This window comes from Dendrobates tinctorius, unplaced genomic scaffold (genome assembly GCF_039654945.1).
Source record: "Dendrobates tinctorius isolate UK_male_01 unplaced genomic scaffold, ASM3965494v1 ptg000134l, whole genome shotgun sequence".
Lineage (NCBI taxonomy): Eukaryota > Metazoa > Chordata > Amphibia > Anura > Dendrobatidae > Dendrobates > Dendrobates tinctorius.
In genome coordinates, this window is record NW_027361802.1 from 2,276,426 (window position 1) to 2,297,180 (window position 20,755).

At 44.0% G+C, this 20,755-nt stretch overlaps 1 protein-coding gene across 3 annotated transcripts in view; it reads right to left on the reverse strand.

Moving 5' to 3' along the window:
- The window catches only part of IFT74 (intraflagellar transport 74), a 181,917-nt gene that overhangs the window by 137,710 nt on the left and 23,452 nt on the right, over positions 1–20,755 (reverse strand). For all 3 annotated transcript variants that reach the window (XM_073543682.1, XM_073543683.1, XM_073543681.1), the window contains 3 exons: positions 20,518–20,616; positions 13,477–13,537; positions 9,306–9,365 (listed from right to left, as the gene is read on the reverse strand). In XM_073543682.1, coding sequence (XP_073399783.1) covers positions 9,306–9,365; positions 13,477–13,537; positions 20,518–20,616 — 220 coding nt within the window. The remainder of the gene's footprint in view (positions 1–9,305; positions 9,366–13,476; positions 13,538–20,517; positions 20,617–20,755) is intronic.

Here is a 20,755-nt window from a genome sequence, read left to right on the forward strand (position 1 = left end):
ATGAATAAGAGAAACAGTAAGAGTTTTTGCGGAGTCAAAAGTAAGAAAAGGTCGAATTCTAGAAATGTTTTTGAGGTGCAGATAACAAGAGCGAGCCAGTGATCGTATGTGGGGGACAAAGGAAAGCTCGGAGTCAAGTATGACCCCAAGACAGCGGGCATGTTGCTGGGGAGTAATAGTAGAACCACACATGGAAATGGCAATGTTGGGTAAAGGTACATTAGTAGCGGGAGGAAACACAAGGAGTTCAGTCTTTGACAGGTTCAGTTTCAGATATAGTGAGGACATGATGTTAGACACAGCGTTTAGACAATCGCCGGTGTTTTCTAGAAAGGCTGGCGTGATGTCAGGAGAAGAAGCGTATAATTGGGTGTCGTCAGCATAGAGATGGTACTGGAAACCAAATCTACTGATTGTTTGACCAATAGGGGCAGTATACAAAGAGAAGAGGAGGGGGCCTAGGACTGATCCTTGAGGAACCCCAACAGTAAGGGGAAGATGAGGAGGAGCCAGCAAAAGATACAGTAAAGGAGCGATCAGAGAGATAGGAGGAGAACCAGGAGAGAACGGTGTCCTTGAGGCCAATGGAATGGAGCATAGTGAGGAGGAGCTGATGATCCACAGTGTCGAATGCTGCAAACAGATCCAAGAGAATTAGCATGGAGTAATGACCATTTGATTTAGCTGTTAGTAGATCATTAGAGACTTTAGTGAGGGCAGTTTCAGTAGAGTGTAAAGAGCGGAAACCGGATTGGAGAGGGTCAAGAAGAGAGTTATCAAAGAGATATCGGATAAGACGGGAGTGGACCAGGCGTTCCAGGAGTTTAGAGATGAAGGGAAGATTAGAGACAGGTCTATAGTTATCGGCACAGTTTTGGTCGAGGGATGGCTTTTTAAGTAGTGGATGTATGACGGCATGCTTAAATGAGGAAGGAAAGATACCAGAAGAGAGAGAGAGGTTAAATATTTTAGTTAGGTTAGGGGTGACAGCAGGGGAATGGGCTGGAGTAGATGTGACAGAAATGGGTCACTGGTGCAAGTGGTTGGGCGAGAAGATGCAAGGAGCCTGCTTACTTCTTCTTCTGTGACTGGTTCAAAATCAGAGAGTGAGCTAGATGCAGTGGGGGAGGGAGGACAGTGCACGGTATGAGGTGATTGGGAGATAATTTCCTGTCGGATCTGGTCAATTTTTTCTTTGAAGTAATTGGCCAGATCGTCAGCTCGGAGCTCCGTGTTTGGGGCCTGTACTCTTGGGTTGAGTAGAGAATTAAAAGTGTCAAAGAGACGTTTAGGGTTATTGGACAGTGAGGTGATGAGGGTGTTGAAATAGGTTTGTTTTGAGAGGTGAAGGGCAGTGTTGTATGTTCGAAGCATAAACTTATAATGGATGAAATCTTCGGGTAGGTTGGATTTTCTCCACAGACGTTCGGCGCACCTGGAGCACCGCTGCAGGAAACATGTTACGTGTTACAGTCTATGGGAACGCATATGTGCGCAAGCACATGCATTCGACTGCGTTCGCATGCATTGTCTGAGCAAACAAATCCAGGAACTTGCTTAAAGCCAACCACCAAAAAAAAGATATATAAAAATAGGGGGTGGGCATTGCTAGTTCACTTCTCTACAGACTATTGTGAGGCAAGCTGCAGGAGGAGACCAGAAGACTTCCGTTCGTCATCACAAGCAACAGCAAAAACAAGAAACAAGCCAACATCCAAATCCAGATTGCGTTACAAATTGTCCATCCAAAGATCCATCTTGGCGCTGGATACAGGAGCAAAATGGGAGGATTTAATCTCTGCAAGGGTATATATACATAAAATATCATGGAATTTGTTCTTTTTTTTTTCCCAATCGAACGCATGCAAATGCATGTAAACGCAGTGTTTTTATGAGCATGCGTTAAGCGCATGCATCTTAAAAAGTGTGCGTTTACATGCATTTTTGCATGCGTTTTTAGGTGCGCACGAAATGCTGCGCACTTAGACGCTAATGTGAATCTAGCCTTAGTCTGCTAGTGGGTTTTTCCCCCCATTGGCCGCTGGTGTTACTACAAGTTTAGTTAGTCTGCTGGTGGGTTTTTCCCCCCGGTGGCCGCTGGAGTTACTACATGTTTAGTTAGTCAGCTGGTGGTGACCACTCCCTCCTTCCCATATAAGGTCACCTGAGGCCTCAGCTGGTGTTGGTGATACACTTCCTTTTGGATACCAACCGTTGTGAAGACAGGAGCTGGCTGTGTGCTGTGGTGCTTCAGCTGAATGCTGATCTAGAGCCTTACTCTGCTGCTCAGAGCATTGGCTGCAGAGATAGCTAAGTGTTGTTTGTCTTTACTTGTCTGTTTTCTTTCCTTGGTGTTTTATTACTGCAGTGGTGGGACCAGTGTCCGCACTTACCAAATTCCCTAGTGAGGGATAGGTGCAGGGTAAGTGAGGAACAAGGTATCCTGCTCGGCGACAGGTTGAAAGACCCTGTATAGGGACGTCAGGTTAGTCCAGGACTCAGCCGCAGGAGAGTGCAGGAGGTGTCCATTTCCCCATTCCCTATCGCAGGGCCCACCGTTGTAATTGTGTCCCCGGTGTCCCCTTGTGTGTCTTGGTTGTTTTTGTGACCGATCGTCGGGTCGCGTCACGCAGGGCCAGACATATCGCGACAGCTCATATTAATAATTAAAAGGATTGTCCTTTACTCAGACAACCCCTTCTTAATCCTTATGTTTGCCCCCAGTAAAATAAAAACACTTCTACTCAACTTCAAAGCCAGCCAGTGGTGTTGACGCTGGTTCTTCCGAGAATTATATGACATAACCGTGCCAATCAGCGCTGGCTTCATTCTTCTATGAACATAATTGACATCCAAAGAAGTAAGAGAGCAACTGGAGCTCTCACTTCCTCCGGATGTGTGGATTTGTCTTAAGGAAGGAAGAATGAAAGAGCAAATTGGCTGCAGGGATAGCGTGACATAACAATGTCATGTGAACTCCAGGAGAGCCAGCCAATGCCAACACCGCCGGAACAGCGCTGGCACTGGAGGGGAGTATAAGTGTTTTTATTTTACTGGGGGCAAAAATAAGAATTGAGAAGGGGTTGACCGAGTAGCGGACACCCCCCATTTAAACTAGATTACCTTTTGTCTAGAGATTGCCCATTTCAATAACTAAGCCCCCTTCTGTTACTGCATTAGCTGTCACATAGCAGGAAGGTGATGGACTGCTCATTTCTATAGCAAAGAGCATGACTATCATAATCAGCTGTCAGCCATCCCCCTCCACATATAGAGCTGGTCAAGTGGCAAAAGATGAAATATCTTGATTATCACCGTTTTTGTCTATGTAATGCAATATAGTTGTATTGCAACATAAAGAGCAAGCGATCAGTTGATCATATGTGTAAGTCTCCCATGTGGACTAAAAAAAAAATATTAAAAAAATTAGAACCAGTCTTTTTTAACCACATTAATCCATATAGTATCAATAAGGGCTCATACCCATCACCGTAAAAGAAACAGTCCAATGTCGCTCCTGAAAAGTGGGACGAGTGCCATGCAAGTGTCATGCGTTTTTCATGTGAGTACAATGCGATTTTTATGACTTGACATCAGATTCACATGCAAATGCCATCTGATGGCAATGTGATTTTAAAATGAGCTTTTATATAGAGTAATTCTCTATGTCATTTACACATACTTTTCCAAGGCATTATTCTGCACCACATATATTTCTATACACTGCTCCAAAAAATAAAGAGAACACTTGAACACAATGTAACTCCAAGTCAATCACACTTCTGTGAAATCACCCTGTCCAGTTATGAAGCAACACAGATTGTGAATCAATTTCTCCTGCTGTTGTGCAGATGGAACAGACAACAGATAGAAATTATTGGCAATTAGGAAGACAACCCCAGAAGTGGTACTGCAGGGGGTGACCAGAGACCATTTCTCTGTTCTCATCCTTTTTGGCTGTTGTTTTTGTCACTTTTGAAATTTGTCATTGCTCTCACCCCTAGAGGTACTGTATAGTAGTATGAGGCGGTGTGTTATGAATGGGAAACCGAGGAGGAAAAAAAAGACAACAAGCTTAGTCTCAGAAAACCAGAGAAGTTGGTAACTATGCAGATTGCAGATCCCTGATCCTACCCGCACAACTAGCAGCAGTCGTGGAGTGTTCCTACGTTGGTCCTAGACGCCTCATCACAACCGGAGAACTACATAAGCCTAAAGCAGGAAAAGAGGAAAACTAACTGCCCCAGAGCAGACCCCAAAGGAAAGACAGCCCCCCCACATGTATTGACGGTGAAACAAGATGAAAATACAAACAAAGGCAGGAAAATAGGCTGAGCAAACGATGGGGCCCGGCTAACTAAAAAGGACAGAAAAGGAAAGACACTGTCTGCAATCTGCCAAAAAAAATCCTACAAAAATATTGTCCAACACTTCTGATAGCAAAATTAACCCTGAAGTCACTAGACTTCTAAACCTATATCAGCACTCTGAAATATTCTGAGACAGAGCAAAAAAGAGGCCACTCTAATAAGGGACAAAAAGCAGATTGGCAAATACTGATTAATAGGAGTGGAATTTCAGCATAGCCCCAGCAGGGGCAGGCTGATTACACAAAAAACTGAATTGACCAACAAGCGCAAGTGTGAACATTAGCAAAAGACAAACTTAACTTGAGAAGACTGGAAGAGAGCTGAAGTCCAGGACCTGAGAAGCAGACAGAATCACCAGCACCCGGATAGGGTGTCGGCTGTCTTATATCCAGTCTGATACTCCAGAGATCCAATCGTTATCTTCCTCATCAGGTGGCAGATCACTACCACTTAAACCAACCGCACAACCTCCTGTCACCACCAGAGGGAGAACGGAAGGGGAACTCTCAACTAGTGGAGCAGAAAATGAGTTCATGACAGCGGTGTCTACAACCCACAGAAGTTGCTCAGGTAGTGCTTCTCATCAAGGATGGCACATCAATGTGAGCTGTGGCAAGAAGGGTAGCTGCATATGTCAGCACAGTGATCAGAGCATGGAGCAGATAGCAGGAGACAGGCCAGTACACCAAGAGATGTGGAAGGGGTCATAGGAGGGCAACAACCCAGCAGCAGGACCGCTACCTCCTCCTTTGTACAAGGAGGAACAGGAGGAGCACTGCCAGAGCCCTGTAAAATGAACTCCAGCAGCCACTAATATCCATGTGTCTCCTCAAACTGTCAGAAACAGACTCCATGTAGGTGGTATGAGGGCCCAATGTCCACTAGTGTGTTGTGCTTAAAGACCAACACCGTGCAGGGGCGACTGGCATTTCCCAGAGAACACTAAGATTGGCAGATTCGACATTGGCACCCTGTGCTCTTTATAGATGAGAGCACGTTCACATTGAGCACATATGACAGAGTCTAGAGATACCATAGAGAATGTTCTGCTGCCGGCAACATCCTCCAGCATGACCCGTTTGGCAGAGGGTCAGTAATGGTGTGGGGACGGATTTCTTTGGAGGGTTGCATGGCCCTCCATGTGCTAGTCAGAGGTACATTGTGTCACGCCGCCTGTCACTCCGCTTTCACCTGGGGGCGGAACCCCACGCCACCACGGCCGCTCCAGGGGTCCCGTCGGGTGTGCACGCGCACCTCTCGCACTTCGCTCCATGGCTGCACAACATTGCTAGTGTGCATGTGCGCTCTACTCGGCTCTAGCTGAAGCCATGCCCTCTCTATGGTCCTGGAGGACCTGACCCGGAAGTCCCTGTGCTATTGCCCTCTATCAGGCTACCTCGTCCTATGGGAGGTGTCAGATTATTGTTGTGCTTCCTGGTTTGGTCGGCTGGGTCCTTGCCTGGCTGTGTGCTGTATTGGGGTCCTCTGCTTTGTGCTCCATGCCTGTACTCTGCCTTGTGCTCCGTTCCTGTACTCTGCCTTGTGCTCCATTCCTGTACTCTGTCTTGTGCTCCGTTCTTGCACTCTGCCTTGTGCTCCGTTCCTGTGCTCTGCCTTGCCGTGCTACCTAGCACATGCTCCTTTCATACACTCTGCTCTGTGCTCTACCGTGCTTCCCAGCACACGCTCTGCTCCTGCACTGTGTCCTGTCGTGCTCCTTAGCACACCTTCTGCCTAGCGTTGCTCTCAGGCATGCTAACTGTGCACGCTCTGTCTAACCCTGCACTCAAGCGCACTTCCCAGCGCGCGCTCTGTCTAACTCAGTACTCAGGCGTGCTCCTTTGCACGTGTCCTGCTTTGCTCACACCTAGGTGTGCTTGCCTGTTCGCGCCATACGTGCTCCCGTGTACTTGCATTACCCTATCCAGTATCTAGCGCACTCCCGCGTACACGCCTTGTATTGTCCTGTACCCTCCGTTCTACTGCACACTTGCCCTTTACTGTCCTATACCCTGCGTGCCCCTGTGTCCACGCTTTGCACACTCCTGTTTTCTGCACACTCCCTGTTGCATCCTGCAGACACACTCATTCGTGTCTCCTGTTAGCCGGCCACCTGGTTCCAGCAGTCGTGGCACCTTACCCCCTTGGGCCTGCCCCTGACACTCCCTGTATAGGGGGTGGTCCTCACTAGGTCAGCTCGCCATAGGTGGGTTGGTGCCACGACCCAGAGGGTCCCACTCAAGGAGTCGTCACACATTGACTGCCATTAGGTATTGAGCTCCTCAGACCCATTGTGAGACCATATACAGGTGCAGTGGGCCCTGGGTTCCTTCTGATGCATGACAATGCTAGGCTTCATGTAGCTGAAGTGTGTCAGCAGTTCCTGCATGATGAAGGAATTGATGCTATGGACTGGCCTGCCCGTTCCCCAGACCTGAATCCAATAGAGCAAATCTGGGACACCATGTCATGTTCCATCCTCCAACGCCACGTTGCACCACAGACTGTCCATGATATGACTCAGGAGAACATCTGCCGCCTCATCAGGAGCATGCCCAGCTGTTAGAGAGCTCATACAGGCACGTGGAGGCCACACACACTACTGAGCATCATTTCCTTGTCTAGACGCATTTCGACTGAAGTTGGATGAGCCTGTAATTTGATATTCCACTTTGATTTTGAGTATTGTTCCAAATCCAAACCTCCATTGGATTTTAATTTTGATTTACATCAGTCATTGTTATGTTTTATTGTTCTCAACACATTCCACTATGTAATGAGTAAAGATTTGCAACTGGAATATTCCTTTCAGTGACAACTACGATGTGGCATTTTAGTATTCCCTTTCTTTTTTTGAACTGTGTATATATCTTAATATAAGGAATAGATACAGTAGATAGATAGCTAGATAGACGCCTGCGCCATTAGAACTCTTTCGACGGTGCTTGCGCTTACATAACTGAAGTGAAAGGAGTTCATTGGCTATGAACTCCGATGACCTTTCTGACAGCACCGCAAGCATGAGAACTTTGACGTTGCCACGAGCATGAGAGAGAGGTGGAAGGAGTACATTGGATATAAATCCGACTAACCTTTTGCCCATCACCGCGAGGCACTGAGCTACGCAAGCATGCACAGCTCAGTGTCTCTGCTGGATTGCAGGCTGTATTGTCGCATCATGCAACAATTTAGCCTGCCATCTAGATGTAGCAGAGCTAGAGTCATCTATGGACAAATGGATTATCTTCTCATTAAGAGGTAAGGAATATGTTTTTTTTTATTTTTTTATTTAACTTTTACAGGGGACATGGGCTTTAATGGATTGGGCATAAAGGTGAATATAATTGTTTTTGGTTCATTTTAATTCAATAACGGAGTCTGTGTCAATTTTTCAAATAAAGGACTTTATTCTGGGTGTTATTTGTTTACAATTTGACTATGGGGTACGTAATGGGGGGCATCTTATAGACGTCTCTCTCGATTAGTAACCCCTATAAAGCTGACATGAACCATTCCAACTATCACCCCACTTGTCACCACCACAAGGCAAGTGAGAAGAGCAAGACTAAGTGCCAGTTTAGGCGCATCTTATGGATGCGCCACTTCTGGGGTGGCCGAGAGCTGGCATTTTTAGTCTCGGAGGGGGTCAATATCCATGGCCCCTTCCTAGTCTATTAATATCAGCCCGCATCTGTCTGCCTAGCCTTTGCTGTTTATTAATTATGGGGGGACCAAATGTATTTTTTTTCAGGGATCCTTCATTTTAATAACCAGTAAAGGCTAAGTATACAGCTGTGAGCAGATATTAATAGCCTGGGAAGCTACATGGGTATTCCCCCCTTCCTAGGCTATAAAAGTCAGCGCCCAGCTGTCTGCTTTTCCTCTGTTGGTTACTATCGTGTCTGGGGATCCCATGCCATTTTTTTCTTCAGAAAATTATTCATTTATTAATTAAAAACCATGCAAAGTAAGCTACACACACACTGTACTAATTATATATGTCACTGAAATTTTTATATCTATCTATTCTATGTATATATATCTATTTTATCAATTCTATTTTGACGGGTCACGCTGTGATTTTAGTGTACGCGGCTGATGAAATGTCAGGTTTTCAAGAACACGGGTGTGTTAAAATCGGATGGCACTCGCATAGTTCTAGTGCCGCGTGATTTTTTTATGACACCCATTGACTTGCACTGGCGAGTCTCGGTCTAGATACGATGATAATCGCAGCATGATGTGAGTTTTTTCTCAGTCTGATCTGAGAAGAAAAAAAATTGCAGATGAACGGTTAATCAAAGATTAACATCCGTTTTTCTCGCAGATGAGTATGAGCCCTAATAATGACACACAGACGTTTGTCGTGACCATGATCATACATACCTGAGGAATAATGTTACTGTCATTTTTACCTCACAATTCCACGTGCCATTTCATCGCACTTGGATTTTTCCTTCTTCATATTTTCATATAAATTATATGGTAAAATGAATGGTGTAATTCAAAACTACTACTTGTCCCACAAAAAATATACCCATGTATGGCCATGTCACCACATAAATAAAAATAGTTATTGCTCTTGGAAAAAGGGGACGAAAAATTGATGGCGCCAAAATAAAAACTGGATTGAAAATGATCACCTAGCCCACCACTCCCAAGAATTGGATTCTGCAGAACCTTCTATAACAGCATGTGCCCCAGCGCTGCCTATGGAACTGCCAGAGATAGCCATGCCACTACTCTCGCAAACAGTGAATGGAGCATGCTCACCTGCCACCTCATTCTTAGGGTTAGTGGGTATCCCAGTGGTTGGACTCCCAACAATCCTAAGAATACGTAATAACCTTAAAACCAAATCATTATACAAAAAGAATGAAAAAATATGAATATTTAACAAAAGGTGCTGTTTCTTCAGTCACTGGTGACACTCACCATGTTATGGTCGTTCAGTACTTCTTCCATGTCTGTGTTAGTATTCAGCTTATCCACCAACTGAAAAATAAATGACAAATCTACTTACGCTATCGGGATAAAAATCGGCTGCCTTAACTAATTCACCTCCACTATACATTGGAGTGGTTTATACAATTGATCACTGCTTAGTAAAAGGGTTGTCCCATCAGGAAAAGCTCATCTATACACTACTATCTGTCTGCACAAGAAACCCAAACAGTCCTACACGCAAACATTTATTCCAGAAAGCAGTGACCACCGCCAAATTTAAATGAAATCTGTTATTGGGATCTACTCCACTTGAGAGCAGCATAATGTAGAGACAGAAACCCTGATTCCAGCAATGCATCACTTACTGGGCTGCCTGCTGCAGTTTTGATAAAATCTCTGTTTTATCTGCTGCAGACCTAGCAGTTCTCTGAATGCTGTGCTCTGTATAACCTGCCCAGACCGCCGATTGGCACCTTCCTTCATAGTGTACACAGAAAGCTGTCAATCAGTCGTGGGGTTATACAAAGGTATTGAATACGGAGGACTACATGGCAGCAGGTTTACTAGTCCTCTAGTGATAATCTCCAGATAATGAAACGGCAATTTCATAAAAACTATAGCAAGTAACTCAGTACTCTACACACTGCTGGAATCAGGGTTTCTGTCTCTACATTATGCTGCTCTCAAATTAGGGGGTAAAAACCAGTTGACAGATTCCCTTTAAAAGGGGAATGAGGGACAACCCCTTCCCCCCATCTGGCAAACAGAGCAAAGGGGTCCTCATAGACATACTGTTATCATCCATCCAGCAGATAGGCATAGACTGGTAATAACGTTATACCCAGAATTTTGGAGTCAGTCGTGGAGTCGGGAAGAAATTGACCGACTCCTAAATATATATTTGGGTACAGTATTTAATTGCAGTATGCGCTGAAGATTTTTTTTCATAAGAATTTGTGAAAGTTATGAAATATCCAATAAATGTCTGTTCCAAGTGGCATACCGCCATGTTAAGGCGTTTCTCGTTTTCCAGGACCCGAACAGAATGCCAATCCTCACTTAGACTAAAGTCTTCATCTGTATGGGCTTCCAGGTACACATAAAATGGCCATTTTATGAGCTAAGCTTTCTCAATTTTTCTTCTTTCCAATGGAGTAATGCAATTCATTTTTCATATATCATGTTTGCATTCTATGGCGCTACAGTGTGCTTCCTATTTTGTTTGAGTGTATATGAGTTGGTGACTCTAGGTTAAGAACCTGTTCATACTTAGTTTATGCTTGGATGTGACGGTCAGTTTTTTGAAATTTGCATTCATTAACCTTTTGACTGAGCACTCCGCCTTTTAGCTGAAGGCATTTTTAATAACAGCAGGGCCACCACCCCTCCACAGAGATATAGATTTCAGTCTAAGGAGAGGATTTACATAAGTTCCCATACAGATGAAGACTTTAGTCTAAGTGAGGATTGGCATTAGGTTAGGGTCCTGGAAAACGAGAAACGCCTTAACGTGGCCTCCAGGTACACATAAGTGGGCCATTATATGGGCTGAGCTTTCTCAATTTTTCATATTTCTAATGCAGTAATGCAATTCATTTTTCATATTTAATGTTTGCACGATATGGCGCTACAGTGTGCTTCCTTTCTTGCTTGAGTGCACTGAACCATAAGACACACCCCAAATTTTCAGAGCGAAAATGGGGGAAAAAAATTAATGCGCAAAATGGTGGTCCTCCTTACAGTCCTGAATTCATCTTACCCGGGGGGGAAATCGGCAGAGCTGGTGGCAGCAGGAGTCGGGTGATTCTACCGGTGGTCCGACGCTGCAGGGCAATGATCTCGCTCCCAGCCTGGTGCAGCAGGGAAAAGTGCTGCGGAGGGCTCCTGCGACATGGTGCGGCAGTTTTGGGGGTGCACGGTGCTGTGGGGGGGGCTCTGGCGGCATTATGTGAAAGCCTGAAGCCCCCACAGTTCTATTGCCTTGCCTTGGTGCTGTAGTCTCCAGGAAAATGGCCATCAGAGGCGGCGCATGCGCAGATTGAGGTCTTGGTAATGAGGATCTCAATCTGCGCATGTGCCAGCTCCAGCAGCCATTATTCCGGAGGCCAGATTGATTCCCCAGTCGCAGATTGAGATCTCGGCAATGAGATGTCCCAAGATCTTGGAGACAAGAACTCAATTTGCACATGAGCCGCCTCCGGTGGCCATTTTACCGGAGGCCACAGCATTCAGGCAATAGAACTGCGGGGGGCTTCGTGTTTTCACATAATGTCGCAGGAGCACCCCACAGCACCAAGCACCGCTGAAACTGTTGCACCATGTCTCCAGAGCCCCCCCAAAGCACCAAGCACCGCTGGAACTGCCGCACCGCCTAGCATGGGAGTAAGATCATCGCATTGCATTGCCAGACTACTGGAAGAATCGCCCGACTCCTGCTGCCACCACGCTAACTGTAGGTACATTCTGACTATAAGATGCACCCCCATTTCCTCCAAAATTTTTTGGGAAAAAAGTGTGTCTTATAGTCCGAAAAATACTGTAAATAAAAAAGAACCTAGACATGTTTGGTGTCTGTGAATCCGTAATGACCTGGAGAATCATAACGGGAGGTCAGATTTAACATTTAGTGAACCTAGTAAAAAAAAGTGTGGGATTGCCTTTTTTTTGCAATTTCATTACACTTGGAATTTTTTTCCCGTTTTCTATTACACAATATGGTAAAACCAATGGGGTTGTTCAAAAGTACAACTTGTCCCGCAAAAAACAAGCCCTCACGTGGCCATTTTGACCAAAAACAAAAAAGTTATGGCTCTGGGAAGAAAAGGAGCAAAAAAATGAAAATACAAAACCAAAAATACCCCTGGTCGTTAAGGGGTTAATGATTGAGCGATTGCTTGAGCTGAATCCCTTCCTTGTAGATATGGCCAACCCTCAGGTAACACTACAAGAAGGTCAATGGATACAGGTGGCTGAACTGAAGGAACTGCTTCATCACCCATTCACAGTGACTAAAAAGTTACAATCTGAGGATTTAACTCCTGCCATTTTTATAAAGGAGTGGAAGAACTTTTGTTTTGCCTGTCCCAAAGAGGAGGTAATCGCACATCGCATTGCTGCTTCAATGAAACGGAGATGGACACTGATATTAGAAAATAAAATTCTTCTGGCAGCTGTTTATGTGGACCCAAGTCATCGTATATTGCTGGATGATCAACGGCTTACTAAAGCAAAAGAAGCTCTGATTGAGGTAGCAGTTAGGATGAGTGAGCTACAGGATGGCCATGAGCAAGAGGACTGGGGTCCAGCCAGTGCTGCTGCTGCTGTTTCTTCATCCTCAGCAGATGAGGAGTTTGATTTTGAAAAGTATTTGGATGACTTGGAGCAGGCAAAGCGTTGCCACAGGGAAAAAGATTCCATTCCCATAGAAAACAGATTAACATTTTTTCACTTGCTCTCAAAGAAGTAGAAGAGTTCAATCGTTCATCAAAACTGACTGCACGAAGCAATTCCTCTACACCCTGAAATTGTTAGAGATGTTGCCCAAGTGGTTACTGCTTTGCCACCAACCCAAGTTAGTGTAGATAGGTTGTTCTATAGCCCTAAATTAATTAGGTCAGATTGGAGGTCATCTATGAAGGAGGATCTGATGGAGGCCATATTATTTCTCAGAACAAATTCATAGACAGCACAAATGTTATTCACTAGGTTTTTGTTGAAAACTGTTTTTTCCACTTACTGCATAGTGTATAATAAATTGTAAATATGCAAAAGTTTTTTGTTCTAAAGTTGTATGCCAATAAATATATTTTATGTTCTATCTAACTGGCTTGATTATTGTATCATAATAATGATTAAAAGCCTGATGTTACCATTTTACTACAGTAAATTTATCACTTAAACTTAAACATGAGCCATGTATGAGGGAGTCGGAGTCGGGAGTCATAGAAATTGAGGAGTCGGAGGTTTACCGACTCCACAGCCCTGGTTACACCCCGAATACTCCTTTACCTTCTGATTTTCTTCTACAGGGCTCTTTTTCCATTTCAGATGAAAATTCTCTCCAATTACCATCCACATTATTTCCTGCCCATTCATTGTCTATGGAACTGATCAATGGAAACGAGAGATCTGTTAGAAAGTATAAAAACATAGCACGCACCATGTTGTAGTCGGCAAGCTGGCCCTGTTGTTCCCTAATTTCGTTAGCAAGCACTTCAGCTCTGAGGAAAGAGTAAACGCAATTATTCATAATTCTTTTCTGCAGTGAATATAATAGATATACAGTAGAATGTAAAGGTTTGGGCACTCCTGGTCAAAATTGCTGTTATTGTGAACAGTTAAGCAAGTTAAAGATGTTATGTATTTTAGGCACAAAAAAAAAAAAATATATATATATATATATATATATATATATATATACAGTGGGGAAAAAAAGTATTTAGTCAGTCAGCAATAGTGCAAGTTCCACCACTTAAAAAATGAGAGGCGTCTGTAATTTACATCATAGGTAGACCTCAACTATGGGAGACAAACTGAGAAAAAAAAATCCAGAAAATCACATTGTCTGTTTTTTTTTTCATTTTATTTGCATATTATGGTGGAAAATAAGTATTTGGTCAGAAACAAAATTTCATCTCAATACTTTGTGATATATCCTTTGTTGGCAATGACAGAGGTCAAACGTTTTCTGTAAGTCTTCATAAGGTTGCCACACACTGTTGTTGGTATGTTGGCCCATTCCTCCATGCAGATCTCCTCTAGAGCAGTGATGTTTTTGGCTTTTCGCTTGGCAACACGGACTTTCAACTCCCTCCAAAGGTTTTCTATAGGGTTGAGATCTGGAGACTGGCTAGGCCACTCCAGGACCTTGAAATGCTTCTTACGAAGCCACTCCTTCGTTGCCCTGGCGGTGTGCTTTGGATCATTGTCATGTTGAAAGACCCAGCCACGTTTCATCTTCAATGCCCTTGCTGATGGAAGGAGGTTTGCACTCAAAATCTCACGATACATGGCCCCATTCATTCTTTCATGTACCCGGATCAGTCGTCCTGGCCCCTTTGCAGAGAAACAGCCCCAAAGCATGATGTTTCCACCACCATGCTTTACAGTAGGTATGGTGTTTGATGGATGCAACTCAGTATTCTTTTTCCTCCAAACACGACAAGTTGTGTTTCTACCAAACAGTTCCAGTTTGGTTTCATCAGACCATAGGACATTCTCCCAAAACTCCTCTTGATCATCCAAATGCTCTCTAGCAAACTTCAGACGGGCCCGGACATGTACAGGCTTAAGCAGTGGGACACGTCTGGCACTGCAGGATCTGAGTCCATGGTGGCGTAGTGTGTTACTTATGGTAGGCCTTGTTACATTGGTCCCAGCTCTCTGCAGTTCATTCACTAGGTCCCCCCGCGTGGTTCTGGGATTTTTGCTCACCGTTCTTGTGATCATTCTGACCCCACGGGGTGGGATTTTGCGTGCAGCACCAGATCGAGGGAGATTATCAGTGGTCTTGTATGTCTTCCATTTTCTAATTATTGCTCCCACAGTTGATTTCTTCACTCCAAGCTGGTTGGCTATTGCAGATTCAGTCTTCCCAGCCTGGTGCAGGGCTACAATTTTGTTTCTGGTGTCCTTTGACAGCTCTTTGGTCTTCACCATAGTGGAGTTTGGAGTCAGACTGTTTGAGGGTGTGCACAGGTGTCTTTTTATACTGATAACAAGTTTAAACAGGTGCCATTACTACAGGTAATGAGTGGAGCAAAGAGGAGACTCTTAAAGAAGAAGTTACAGGTCTGTGAGAGCCAGAAATCTTGATTGCTTGTTTCTGACCAAATACTTATTTTCCACCATAATATGCAAATAAAAGGAAAAAAAAACAGACAATGTGATTTTCTGGATTTTTTTTTCTCAGTTTGTCTCCCATAGTTGAGGTCTACCTATGATGTAAATTACAGACGCCTCTCATCTTTTTAAGTGGTGGAACTTGCACTATTGCTGACTGACTAAATACTTTTTTTCCCCACTGTATATATATATATTGTTTCGGATTATAAGAGGCACTTTAATGATCCCCAAAATTAGAGGGAAAATGTGGGTGCGTCTTATAACCCAAACACTGTTCTTACAGAGGGGTCAATGCTGTGGGCCCAAAGCTGGGGGTGTTGCGGAGGTGGAGGCGAGCAGCTGCCGCCATTCTTCTTCAGTGGTCCGGGTCTGGCTTCTCACTTGGCGCAGGCGCACATGGGGGCAAGCCAAGATCTCCATTCGCGCCTGCCTCTACGCGATGTCTGTAGGAAAATGGCCGCCGATGCGGCACAGATGGAGCTCTCGGCCCATCCTCGATGATGTCACCGCTGGTCAATGAAGCTGCGAGCTCATTCACCATTGGTTCTCAGTCTGGACGGTCACATCTTGCCACCGTCCAGGTTGAAAACCGGTTTCCCCCAGACATGTATTATGGCATGGGTCAGAACGACAGACAGGTATGGCATATTATTGTTTTTTAATTTTTGGTTTATTACAGGAGAACGAGGGTTTCGGTGGAATAGGTGTTTGGTGTGTGTTTGTTATTTTTAAATACAAAAGTAACTGTGTTTACTCTTATTTAAAATAAAGGACTTTATTCTGGCTGTGTCTTTATTTACCATATAACTATAGGATTAGTAATGGATAGGTGTCTTATAGACGACTCTCCATTACTATGCAGTGGGCTTGATGTCACCGGACAATACAAAGGTGACATCAACCCCACACATATGAAACCCACTAGCCACCACTACAGGGCAAGTGGGAAGAGCCGGAAAAAGCGTCAGAATTGGCACATCTAATAGATGCTCCTTTTCTGGGCAGCTGCGGGCTACTATTTTTAGGCTGGGGGGGGGGCAATATCCTTTCCCCCTTACCAGCCTGAGAATATCAGCCTCCAGCTCTGAGCTTTAGCAAATCTGGTTGTCAAAAATGGGGGGGACCCCACACTGCTTTTTTTAAATTATTTATTTAAATAATTAAAAATAAGGTGTGGGAACCCCTCTATTTTTGATAACCAGCCTTGCTGAAGCTGACAGCTGAGGGATGCAGCCCCCAGCTGTGAGTTTTGCCTGGCTGTTTATAGAAAATACGGGGAACCCACACCGGGTTTTTCATTAATTTAGTTATATTGCAGGTGGTGGGTGAGGAATACCCCGATCATCCGCTACTGCTGTCACTGTTATTAGCGTCAGCAGGTGAAGGTTGATGGGAGTAATAGTCCAAAAAGCCCCCACCTGCTGTCACTGTTCTAACTTGAATATAACTCTCATCATTCTCCTCTGCTTGTGCGGATTGCTGGCAGAGCAGGGGAGAATGATGAGAGCCGTATTCAGCACCCGGGGCTGGGTAACAGCGCTTACTGCAGCGCTTCTTCCCCGGTCTCCGATGCGTGTCACACGGATGACATCACTGTGTTTTCTGTGTGCACGTGTGTGGGACGTTTTGCCACGTGCTGCTGGTTAAAAACAGACATGTCTATGGGTGGGGCACAGGGTCTGTGGAAACAAACTGACATGTGCACAGACCCATTCGGTCTATGTGTGTCAGTGTCTCCGCTACGTGTGAAAACTGTCACCACACATACTGGAGACAGGGATGTGTGAAAGAGGCCTAAAGTTGAGGAGGGAGAGAAGAGAGATTCTCCTCCTCCTCTGCAGGGATGGATAGTGATTGGTGGAGGGAACTGTTGCTGAGCTGCCTTCACCAATCACGTCTGTCCCCGCCCACTATTTAATGTTGCAACTATGGTACTCACAAGTCTGAGATCCTTTTAGGAAAGGTAAGCAAACAACCCCCATCATCCTTCAGAATATGTATTCTGAAAGATGAGGGAGGTGGTAGTCATATTTAGTGTATACACTACATTACAGTGTATATTTAAAGTGTTTATTGCAAATGTGACTACCACCTCCCTCATCTTTCAGAATACATCCATGTATACAGTAAGTGGGTGCATTCCTGAGGATGAGGGGGGTGGTATACGGTACTGCAGGTAGTGTACTGTAATTCACAGATCTCCCATAATAAAGAACAGAGCATCATCCACAGATATTTTTGTATTTTATTAAAGGTTTTTGCACACTATTTGGCTCAAAATATTTTTTTTTCTTATTTTCCTCTCTAAAATCTAGGTGGGTCTTATAATCAGGGGCATCTTATAAAGCGAAAAATACGGTTTTATATATATATACTGTATATACATATGTGTAATTTTTTACATTTTAAAGAATTACAAAAAGGAGGATGGGCCGATGCAAACCTGAGCACCCTGCAGGGTTAGTATCTAATAGCACCCCATTTGCAAGTGTCACAAATTGTAAACGCTTTTTGATATTAACCCCATTTATCATTCTTTTTCTTACGAGATAAGTTCTTTTTGGGGTTTTCATACCATCAGAATTACTACGAGATAAGTTCATAGCATTTTAGTATTATCTATGAGACTATTTATGTCTCTTCATTTTTTTCGGTATTATAAGTGTGTGTGTTTTTCCTTTTTGTGTCCCTTTTTGTATATGTCGGGAGACGTAGGGGCCATTAGGGATACCGACGTTGAGCGGGGGCGCCATATCGTCTACAACTAGGGTGCCAACCTCCGTGGCTAGGAAGGGTTAAATTAGGGCTGACTAGGGCAATTTAGTTGGTGGCCCATACTGTGTGATAACTGAAGAGAACTAAAATACCGTATATACTCGAATATAAGCCGAGATTTTCAGCCCAAAAAATTGGGCTGAAAGTCCCCCTCTCGTCTTATATTCGAGTCATATACAAAGGGGGTCAGAGGGGGCGGGGGGGCGGGGGTGTCAGGTCATACTTACCCGTCCTGACGCTGTGTCTTGAGCCCCCAGCTTCTCCCCGTGCTCTCTCTTCCTGCCTTCAGCGGTCACGTGGTGCCGCTCATTAAAACTCATGAATATGCGCATATTCATGAGTTTTAATGAGCGGTACCACATGACCGCTGAAGGCAGGAAGAGAGAGCGCAGTGAAGCTGGGGGCTCAAGACACAGCGTCAGGACGGGTAAGTATAGCGATACTCACCTGTCCTGCGTCCATGGCTGCTTGCTGCTGTCTGTCATCGGTCAGTGACTTCAGACAGCAGAGGGTGCAGTGACGTGGTTAGTGCGTGCCGCGCCCCCTGCAGTCTGAACGTCACTGACTGATGACGTGGCAGATAGTGGTGAGCAGCCATGGACGCAGGACACGTGAGTATCTCAGGTGCCAGCAGTGAAACCGGCACCTGACACCCAGCGACGGAGAGGTGAGTATGTAATTTTTTTTATTTTTACATGCAGCAGCAGCAGCATGGGGGCAGCATATGGGGGAATAATCTATGGAGCTTCTTCTGTGGTCAGCATATGGGGGAACAATCTATGGAGCTTCTTATGGGGGCAGCATATGGGGGAATAATCTGGAGCTTCTTCTGGGGTCAGCGTATGGGGGAATAATCTGGAGCTTCTTCTGGGGTCAGCATATGGGGGAATAATCTGGAGCTTCTTCTGGGGTCAGCATATGGGGGAACAATCTATGGAGATTCTTATGGGGACACCATATGGGGGAATAATCTATGGAGCATTTCCCACCCTAGGCTTATACTTGAGTCAATAAGTTCTCCCAGTTTTTTGTGGCAAAATTAGGTGGGGTCGGCTTATACTCGGGTTGGCTTATACACGAGTATATACGGTAGTATCTTTATTACCCTTCATTTTTGTCCTCTACCCCTCCTTCTTTTAGTCATTTTCACTAATGTTTTTAGTTATTGAATTAAAAGCTAAATTTTAGGGGTTATTTTTGGTTGCTTCTGGTGTTACTAAACGCTTTTTGTAGCCAGCCAAGAGTCTTTCAATTCTTGTTTTACGGATATGCAGCCTTTCTTCCTTGGATAATTCTTCCATTTCTGTGAGATTCCAGGGTTGTCTTGCATGCACTGTTATTTTGAGGTCTGTTCAGATTAGGGGACAGTGAGGGCCATGGTAAAACTTTCAGTTGAATCTATTGTGGATTTTGTCGTGTGTTTAGGATCATTATCCATTTGTAGAAGCCTTCCTCTTTTCAGCTTCAGCTTTTTTACACATGGTGTTATGTTTGCATCAAGAATTTGTTGAAATTTCATTGAATCCATTCTTCCCTCTACCTGTGAAATGTTCATCATGCCATTGGCTGCATCACAACCCCAAAGCATGATTGATCCACACCCATGCTTAATGGTTGGCGAGAGAGCTCTATTTTAACCTCATCGGTTCACAGGACTTGTTTCTAAAATCTATCAGGCTTCTTTAGATGTTCTTTTGCATATTTCTGAAGTTGAATTTTATGGTGAGGACACAGGAGAGGTTTTCTTCTGATGACCCTTCCATGAAGGCCATATTTGTCTCTCTGAACAGTAGAATTATGTACCATAACTTCAGAGTCTGCTAAATATTTCTGAATGTCTTTTGCAGTCAATTGGGTGTTCCGATTTCCTCTCTAGGAATCCTATGAGCAGATAACACTTAACATTTGCTTGGTCATCCAAACCTTATGTTGACCTCCACTGTTCCTGTTAATTGCCATTTCTTAATTACATTTTGAATGGAGGAAAGGGCAACTTGAAAACGCTTTGCTATCTTTTTATAGCCTTTTCCTACTTCGTCGGCTTCCACCTTTTTCAGCTTGCTAGGCAGCTGCTTAGAAAAACCAACATAAGGTTAGAGGAGGCTGGGTTTTTATAATGCTGGGAAAGTTGCGTCACCTGGCCTTTAATAACGATGATAGTAAACGAGCCATAACCCTAACAGGCTCACTAAGGTCTGAAACACTGGTCAAAGTTATCTGAGCACACAAATCTCCAAGGGTAGCGAAACTTTTGCACTGGTCTATTTTCCATTTTGTAATTTAAAAAAAAAATTATATATATATATATATATATATATATATATATATACACACACTAAAATACAAGGTAAATGTGTCTTCTTTAATTTTAGGCTTTTCAGATTTTAGGGATCATTTCATGTTCATCTTGCTTAACTGTTCACAATAACAGTAACTTTGACCAGGGGTGCCCAAACATCTACATGCTACTGTTGTGCAAATCCACGTCAGTGGCAGCAGATCTAAATGTCTTAATACTTCTATAACAAAAAAAACACTGAATATTACAAAATTTCTCAGAAAACAACAATAAATGACTTGCCTTTTCTCATAGGACAGATACACAGAGTTCTCCTGGTTATATGTATCAATCTCCTTATTAAGCTTCGTCATTTCTGCAGTAAGTTCACCGATTTTACCCCTAAATGTACAAGAAGTTGGTATGAGCTTTCCAAATATATTACATATATTTATTTGTATGCTGAAAACAAATCCAACCCAACCATTTGCAGTTTTATTTGTTTTGCAATATAACAACATTCTGTTATTTAGATGTTTTA